The following is a 9,265-nucleotide window of genomic DNA, read 5'->3' as shown; positions in this document are numbered from 1 at the left end:
TGTGTGGTGCAGTCAACATGCTCAAGGGATGGGATGCCACACAGAGAGCCCTGGACTGGCCCGAGCAGCGAGGTCAGGAAAACCGCCTGAGGTTCAGCAAAGCCAAGTGCAACATCTTGCACCTGGGTTGAGGCAACTGCCGCTACCAGTACAAGCTGGGGAGAGGAGGCTGGAGGACTGCAGTGGGGATGGCATGAGTGCATAGGGCAGATGCACCTGGGGGCTGTGAGGAAAAGCATTGGTATTTCTCCTGCATGGGTCTCAAGACGGGAGTAGCAGGGAGTGACCTTGATTTCTCAATAGCCTGCTGCTTCTCCTCATACACGGAGCCGTGCACAGCTGGACGCATTTCCTAAGCCCTTCTCCAGCAGGACTACCTCCTTGGGCAGAGGTTGCTTCCTACTTCAGCGGGGTGAGCAAAAAGCAGCCTCTACAAAACCAAACTGCGCGAGAAGCACCGGGTGCTGGGTGTGTGCTTGGCACCTGTCCTAGTGACAAAATCACACATTTTCCCCTGGCAGAAGCAGAGATGCTGCTCCAGGGGCAAATCACAGTGATCTGATCGCCTCTGCACCCTCACCAACATTTCCTACATTAAATCACCTTTTGAAAGCATCGTTTTCTCCACTGCCCTTTACATACTGCCTTTTTTTTAGGCCTTTTTAATCCCAAAAATAAACATAGTGCCATTGGATCTTATCTCCCATTATGCTCAGTTTTCAGGAATTACTCAGTATGTGTGGATTCCAGCCAGATGGATGAGGTGTGCACTTCTTGTTTTATGGCACTCTTTAAAATGCAAGCAGTTCTGAATTTGTTGGATTTTCTCTAGTTCCACATTGTCTAAAACCGTTAAATACAGCAAAAGCAATCAATGATTAAAAGAAATTACAGAAGTTTAATGCAAAGATGTATGCAAATTTAACACAGTGCATGTCTAGCTGCTGTGTTGTGATACTGAAATGGCAGTCTTTGGTTGGTTGGATAGAACTGAAAGTTGGCTATTCTGTTCCTGGAAACATTAGCAAAAATAAAATACAGAAAAGCAGAATGGCTTCTCTTTTCCTTCTTGGGAACCTGTGTGCAGTGGCAAGCAAAACAAGATGAAAAGGCACAGCCCCGCTGAGATCCTGCTTGCCTGCTCTCAGTGAAGATGTTGTCTACACCTGCATCACTGCCCCTGCCCCTTTGTCACCCACAGCAGAGGCATGGTGCTGTCAGTGTCTGAGTCTGGTCATGAGGTCTGCATGTGGAAGGTTCCTTCCTCCTCCCTCTCAGATGGGTCGTTTTTGTTTGCTGAGACAGAGCTGGAGGAGGCCAAAACCCCGCTGGGACCAGCAGCTGCACAAGGGCAGACCATGTAGACCGAGACAGATCTGCACTTGCTGACATTCACAGATGCCTTGGGAATAGACCTGAGATGTGAAAAACTGAGCATTGAGTGGTCTAGGGCGTATAACTCTTGTTAAGAGATGAGTAAAAAACTTACGACCTGTACTGATGTAAGGATGTTGCACTATAGTGCAGCTTCATTGAACTGCTCCCAACCTTTGAGCGCTTGGATGTGCCAATGACTTCACAGTCCTTGATGAGGCAGTTAAAAGTATCTCAGCTTCATGTTGCTTTTTACCAGGAAAGGTAAGGACACAGAAACAAACAAAAAGATCTTATTTTTAAATACCTGGCTTTGTGGCTGGTACTGTCACCATAACTTTGATTTTTTTTACAGCCATTTAGCCTACATGGTACCAGGTTTGTGGGCATGGCACTGGGGTTCACCTTTTTCAAAGGGGGAGAAGGGTCCTTGGGGAAAATGTAGAAGGGCTCATTGGGAGGGCTGTAAACTAGGTGTGAGGGGGAGCAGGGGGAATAGTGAGCCTTCCCTTGGTGAGGTGTGGGAAGGCATAGCTATATTAAATGGACAGGGTGCTAGCACGGGCCTTGAAGGACCCCGCTGCCTTGAGAGGTGCTGGCAACACTGCAGCACATACAAACATCTATGATGATGAGGCAGACTGCTGGGGCAACAGAAGGCAATGGGGAAAATCAATACCTAAAGTGAGAAATACCTAAAAGGAATTAAGGAGTTGTCCTTTAAGGAAGTGACAAGAACAGCTATCCAGCTGAAGTGCTTCAACACCAATGAAGACAATGTCTGGAACAATAACACCAGTCAACCGCTATCCTCTCCTGGTCGTTCAAGCCAGGTCTCACGAGGCTGCAGCCAGGAGATGAAAGAACTCGCACGGATTCTACGATTCCATGAACATTTCCACACGGATCACGGTCTTGCTAAATAGCCCCTCCGGCCTCATGTCTCCCACAAGCCACGCAGGAGTGTTTGGGAGCCGTAGGTTTCCCAAAGGCATGAGCTCACGCTCAGGAGGACTTGGGAGGGGTGGGTGAGGCATGTCATGGCCACAGATGTGCCCAAGTGCTTGAGCTGCTGCCCAGGCTGAGAGAGGGGGTTGCCAGGCAGGCTCAGGCGCAGTCAGCCGCCTGAGAGGGAAGTCGGTGCCTGGTATCACACGCTGGCGCGGGTGGACAGACAGACCTGTCTTGGGGCCCAGACAGGGCAAGGTGACAGGCAGTCTCCCGAGCAGACAGAGGGTAAGCATGCGCAGGGTGAGAGGCGCTGGACCCTTGTCTCTGTTCAGGGTAAACGGAGAAGCCTCAGGCAAGCCCTGAGGTCCCCCGAGCGAATAGATTTCAGGCTCTGGTGTGGGAGAAGGAAGAAGCTCGGGATAGCAGCTTGGAACTGGAAAGGGATGATGGCACTAAGAAAGTCCACCCGAGGACCCGAATCACAACCGGTGCCGCTCATCAAAGGTGAAGGGTCTTAGTAATTGGAGACTCCTTGCTGAGGAGCACAGAGGCACCCATCTGCCGCCAGACAACCACACTAGAGAGGTCTGCTGCCCGCATTAGGGACATCGGGAAGACAGTGTCTGCAACAAGAACACCAGTCAACCGCTGTCCTCTCCTGGTCTTTCAAGCCAGGTCTCACGAGGCTGCAGCCAGGAGATGCAAGAACATCCACAAAGGACTTTGTGTCCCTTGGGAAGGTGTTGAAGGGGTCGGCAGTGCAGGCGGTGTTCTCCTCAGTCCCCCTGGCTGGAGACTGGCATTCGGCACAAAGAGGAGAGCTGACCACTTGAATGCCTGGTTGCACGAGCGGCGTCATGCCCAAGGCTATGGCTTCTATGCGGGAGAGTTGGACGAGATGGCCTTCAGAGGTCCCTTCCAACTCGCAAGGATTCTGCGATTCCATGAACATTTCCACACGGATCACGGTCTTGCTAAACAGCCTTGCCTGAGCCAGTGAGAAAGATGTGCCTTACCAAGTAAGTCCCATTCCGCCCTTGCAATGGGGTAGCTGTTCAGACTCAAGGTTTCCCGTCGGCAGTGCCCAGGTGTCAGTAGCGGAGCCGGTCTTGTTTCCTATCTTTATTGGTGAGCGGGATGATGAGATCGAGCGCACCCTCAGTAAGTTTTCAGATGACGCTGGATCGGTGGGCTGAGGCCAGCTGTATGAGGCTGAGCAAGACGGAGGGCCAGGGACCTGCACTTGAGTCCCAACAACCCCACGCAGTGCTACAAGCTCGGGGCAGAGTGGACGGTGTACGTGGTGGGAAAAGATCTGGGGGCGTTAGTCAACAGCCAGCAGCGTGCCCAGACAGCCAAGAAAGCCAACGGCATCCTGGCTTGTATCCTGGCAGTAACAGAGTCGCCAGCAGGACCAGGGCTGTGATTGTTCCTCTGTACGTGGCAACAGAGAGGCCGCACCTGGAGTAGCATGTTCAGTTTTGGGCCCTTCTCTGCAAGGAAGGAAGACACTGAGGTGCAGGAGCGTGTCCAGAGAAGGGCAGTGAAGCTGGTGAAGGCTGTGGAGCACAAGTCTTCTGGGAAGCGGCTGAGGGAACTGGGCTGTTCAGTCTGGAGGAGGCTCAGGGGAGACCGTATTGCTTTTCTACAACCACCTGAAGGGAGGTTGTAGCAAGGAGGGGGTTGGCCTCTCCTCCCAGGTGACAGCAACAGGACAAGAAGGAACGGCCTTAAGTTGCACCGAAGGGAGGTGCAGGTTGGGTCTGGGGGATTTTTTTCTTGGAAAGAATGGCCAAGCACTGGAACAGTCTGGGCTGGGCGGGGAAGTGGTGGAGTCGCCGTCTCTGGAGGTGTTCAAGAAATGTGTAGACGTGTCACTTGGGGACACTGGGTGGTGATGGGGTGACAGCTGGACGGTTGGATGCAGGGCGACAGAAGATATGCAGGCGGAATCCTTGGGAAACGTAGAGATCAAATGGAAGAGATGAGGTTCTTGGGAAGACAAATCAGTGGGCTGTGGACCTCAACTGCCTCCGCCTCAGAGCGGCCCTGGTAACATGACGGCAGCCAGCAAGATGGCGGCCAGGCGTGTGCAGGCATGGGGTGGGCAGGAGGAGGCAGAGTGCCCGTGCTCAGGCTCCGCCCCACAGCGTGTCACGGTTCCGAGGGCGGGAGGGCAGCATTGTGACGGCAGCATGCTCACGCTGTGAGTTCAGAGGGGTGGTCCCACCTCTGCCATTGCGGTGGTGACCGGCGTTTAGCGATGGCTGAGAGCAGCTCTCTCTTTGTCCCTGTAACTCTTGTCCCTCTCCATGGCCTCAAGGTCCTGGTGGCCGGAGTCTCCCTGCTCACCGTGATCCGACACCTACGGGTAGGGGAGATTTGAGGGTGGTGGGGGTGACTTGTGGCTGGGGGAATCGGGAGCAGTGCTGCGGGACCACCCAGCAGTGGGACTGAGCCATGTCCGTGTGTCCGCAGGCCGGCAGACGACGCTTGCGGTGGAGGAGATGGTGGCAGCAAGCAGTGGCACCGGAGCCAGGTAGGTCCTCTGAGGGTCAGCCCGTGCCCCGGGCTTGCCCAGGAGCATCCGTCCCCAGGCCTAGCTGAGCCCAGAACCTGGCCCAGTGCAGCCTGGCCAGGCGGGCCCATGGCACGGGTGTCCAAACTTTTTGGCTTGTCTGGGCTGCACTGAGCGAACAGGAATTGTCTCGGGCTGCCTATCCATGAGTTGCCCTGAAAGTAATGCCTCCTGTTTCTTTCCATGAAAGCTACCGATGCGCAGAATCAAACTCTATATCCCACGTCAGGGTACAGAGGAGGTATGTTTGTTACGGCACCGGGCGCGAGGGGGATCTCCAGCGCAGACGACACACTGTCGCTGTTGCCACTGCTGAAACGCACGGCCTCACTGTGCTCCCATCCACTGTCTGATCCCCATACACGTTCAGCAAGCGTGCGCGAATGTCAGCGCGTGCCATAATTCCCGCATGGAGGAATTTGGAGATGCGCCTCTGCTACATGTGCCCTTCTCTGTCAAGCAGCGTTTTTCAGAGTACCCCTCTGCTGCCGCCCGTCACATGGCAACCAAATGCCATGGGATAGTGGTGGGAAGATCCCGCATCTACTTGCTGTCCCACCAACACCCGCCTCTGACAGCGTGGGCCAATGTAAGAGAGTAGCAGGCATTACTTTCGGAGCAGCCCCCATAAAATACATAACGCTTACGGTTCACACCTATAAGCAGCCACGTTCGTTTTAAACTTGAGTACTTTTATTAAGAAAGGACGTGCCTGGCCCAGGGCATCTCTGGAGCCCCTGTCCCGCTGTGGCTCAGGGACCTTCCCTGTTTTGCAGGTGCCGAGAGACAGGCGGCCGGGCACTGGAGCCCCTGCAGTGAGGCCGACGAGGAGCTCCAGCAGCTGCTGCTGTCGGGGCTGCCTGGGCACAGGCCTGTGCTGGGCCCTGACTTCATGCAGGCGGCCTGGAGGAGCCTGGAGGAGCTGGTGGAGCGGAACAGCCTGTCATGCCACTGCTGCAGCTCCCCTGAGGTCCAGAGCTGTCCCGGAAACGGCAAAGTTGACGCCTCGAACGTGCCCCGCAGATCTGCGTGGAGAGCTGAAACCCACAAAGCCCTCAAAATGCACGTGGCCCGGAAAAGCCTGGAAGTGCAACTGGGGGCCCTGCCCGAACGGCTCTTGCTCTCCCAGCAGCAGGCAAGGGGAAGACAATGCCGCCGCATCCTGCCCAAGCTCATCAAGCCAGGGCAGACCCAGCCTCTGCTGCGGCAACGCCTGTCCCCCTTCCTGCAGGCCAAGGGCGACTGCATTGCAGGCAACATTCTCCACAAGCAAGAGCTAAGAGAGTGGAATGAACCCAACCCTACAGAGAAGTCCGTGAACCTGCTGGTGCCGTGCCCCCCCCCTCTTCTGCTTCCCCGGAACGTGGGTCTAACCGGGAAGGTCGTCCAGAGGAAAGCTCATTTCCAGGGCCAGGCTGAGGCACAGGGGCATCCCACAAAGAGGCAGCAGTGCCGCCCCAAGGAGTCGGCAAAGATTCCTTTGCCTCCGAGCCACGCAGCAGCCAAGGAGCAAGAGCGTCCCACGGCTAGCGCAGCGCCTCCTGGCCCGGCCAGCACATCGCTGCTAAAGGACGCCAGCTGTCAAACGGACTCTGCAGGCCCGCGTGTGGGTGACATCAAAGCCAGGAGCCAGCGCCGCAGCGCAGCGCTTGCTATCATCTCCAAGCTGCAGCTCAGTCAGGCGGCTTTTGGGAAGCTCTCCATGCACACGGCCAGAAAATGCCTGGAGGTAAAGCTTCAACGCTTCCCTGCGGTGGTGCGGAGGTCCATGCAGCAGCAGCGTGGGGCGCCCCTTGCCTGCCCAGCTGGCACCAGAGCACCGAGATCCCAGACGGTTCGTAGATACTTCCACAGCCGTCAGGCTCTGTTCCTGAATGAGGAGCAGCGCGAGTGCCTGGAGCTGCACATCCGCTCCATGAAGCTGGAGCGCCTTGGGAACCGCCTCATCTCAGGCAGTCCATTGAAGCCAGCAGTGTCCCAGGAGGAAGAATCTGCCAGCACGTATGTGACCGCACCATCCGAGGCATCTTGGGCTGAGGCAAGCCCCAAAGGCCACAAGCGGCAGCCCCGGAAGGGGAAGAAGTGCCCTAGCAGAGGCAAGAGCACGCGGAGTGCCAAAGTGGCAGGCAGCAGCTTTCCATCTGCCAGGGTAACATTCTGTGGGGTGCAAGAGACCACCACCAGCTACCGCACCTCACTGTTATACAGAGACCCTGACAGTGGACAGTTGTACCCACTGACCGTGGCCGCACCAACTAACAAGAAGGTTTTGAGGAAGATACGCGTGATACCCCAAACACCGCGGATCTCTCCCTCTAAGCCCATCCATGTGTTCATCAGGGAGAGGAAAGGCCAGGCTCGGTAGCGCCGTCTGTCCAAAACAATCTTTTTTTTTTTCTTTTTTTTTTCTTTTTCCTAAATAAATAAGTGTATCTACTTGTGCCCAAGAGCTTTCTCTATGGGGGCCTCCCTGGGGACCGAGGGGGGAGATGGGCTCAGGAGTAGCAGGGATGGTGTGCTGTCCCACAGGAGGACATGCAGGTGAGGATAAGCCCCCCATAAGTTTGGGGGGGCAAGTTGGCTGGGGCTTCTTCTCGCCCCCTGGCCGTGCCCTGGGGGCAGCCTGGGGCTCTGTGACTCATCTGGAGGCGCAGCACCAAGTCCTGCACCGCCTGACGCTGCGAGGGGACTGCGCGCTCCCACAGCACCAGGAACGGGCCGTTGGCTCCTTCTGCAGGCAGGCTTGAGGTGGTGCAGGGCAAGTCCTTTGCCTCACCTTGGCCTGTGATCCAGGAGTCAGCCCTGCCCGCTCGGTGCGGATGGGGATGGGGATGGGGATGGGGAAGGCAGCATGAAGCAGGGACCAAGGCCCCAGAATGGCGTCCATTGCCCTCCCAGCACGGGCAGCTGCCAAGTCCTCCCTTGCACTGGCCACACGGTGCATACGGAAAGAACTGGGTTCTCACATTGCCGAAGACGTGAGCTTCCAGGCGCTCCCACTTATCTGACAGTAACTTCTGTTCTCTTAGGCAGCCTGGAAGGCCAACTATATCCCGGGCTGAATTAGAAAAGGGGCGGGCAGCAGGGAGAGGGAGGTGATTGGACTGTCCCCCTCTACTTGGCTCCTGTGAGGCCCCACCCGGAGTACTGGGTCCAGGCCTGGGGTCGCCAGCACAAGGAGGACGTGGAGCTGATAGAGCGGGTCCAGAGGAGGGCCACAAAGATGATCAGAGGGCTGGAGCACCTCTGCTAGGAAGAAAGCTTGAGGGAACCGGGCTTGTTTAGCTTGGAGAAGAGAAGGCTCCGGGGAGACCTCACTGTGGCCTTGCAGTACTTGAAGGGAGCGTATCAACAGGATGGGGAATGACTGTTGACGTGAGTTGATAGTGAGAGGACAAGGGGGGATGGTTTTAAGCTGAGGCAGGGGAGGTTTAGCTTAGATAGTAGGAGGAAGTTTTTCACACAGAGGGTGGTGACGCACTGGAACGGGTTGCCCAAGGAGGTTGTGGATGCCCCATCCCTGGAGGCATTCCAGGCCAGGCTGGATGTGGCTCCGGGCAGCCTGGTCTCGCGGCTGGCCACCCTGCCCATAGCAGGAGGCTTGCAACTAGGTGATCTTTGAGGTCTCTTTCAACCCAGGCCATTCTGTGCTTCTATGCTTCTATGCTTCTATGATTCCATGGACCGTTTTCTGAGTCCCTGGCGCGCACAGATACAGTTCAGCTGGTCACTCTGCTTCCCCACCAAAAAAAAGGGAGCTATGCCCTTTTTACCTGCCAGTGTGAGATGCCCACGCTGCTCCTGGGAGCTGCCCTGGGAGCCCAGCCAGACGGCTGCTGTCTTAGAGGCTGAGCAACGCTGAGACAGATTTTCTGGAAGGAGCTCCCAGCCCTGCTTGTATGGCACACGTCACCCCTGCGGCCTCATGTCTCCCACAAGCCACGCAAGAGTGCTTGGGAGCCGTAGGTTTCCCAGAGGCAGGAGCTCATGCTCAGGAAGACTCTGGGGCTTGGAGAAAGTCCAGGCTCAAGGACGACTAGGCGGGAGGCAGCAAATGCCCCTCTGAATGAGAGCTGGCACCCAGGAGCTCTGGCTCACAGCAGCCATTCTACGAAGCAGTGGCAGGATGCAGGCCATGGTCACCTGCTCCTCCCAGTCTCCAGGCGTTCCCTTCCTCACTGCTGTCTACAGCCAGGCTCCCCTTGCAAGGCCACGCTCCCACCACCTGCGCTCCATAGGAGCCATGCTCCTCCAACAGCTGGGGTTGCAGGGGGTGCTGTGCCCCAGCCACTGGGTAGGGGTGTGCCTAGCGATGCCTGGGGGGGGTGGGCGAGGACAGTGGGGCTGTGGTGGTGCCAGGCT

The 9,265-nt window shown here is 56.5% G+C and overlaps 1 protein-coding gene across 1 annotated transcript; it reads left to right on the top strand.

The window, feature by feature from the left end:
- The first annotated feature begins 3,808 nt into the window (after positions 1-3,808).
- Positions 3,809-7,339, top strand: LOC121108541. Its single transcript, XM_040656268.2, has 3 exons — positions 3,809-4,696; positions 4,804-4,864; positions 5,680-7,339. The coding sequence occupies exons 1-3, from the start codon at positions 4,589-4,591 to the stop codon at positions 7,266-7,268; spliced, it is 1,758 nt and encodes a 585-aa protein (XP_040512202.1). The 5' UTR covers positions 3,809-4,588; the 3' UTR covers positions 7,269-7,339.
- Positions 7,340-9,265: the final 1,926 nt, after the last annotated feature.

Source organism: Gallus gallus, chromosome Z (genome assembly GCF_016699485.2).
Source record: "Gallus gallus isolate bGalGal1 chromosome Z, bGalGal1.mat.broiler.GRCg7b, whole genome shotgun sequence".
In the NCBI taxonomy this organism is placed as follows: domain Eukaryota; kingdom Metazoa; phylum Chordata; class Aves; order Galliformes; family Phasianidae; genus Gallus; species Gallus gallus.
Note: the sequence above shows the minus strand (reverse complement) of the source record. Positions and strands in the feature narration are given on the sequence as shown.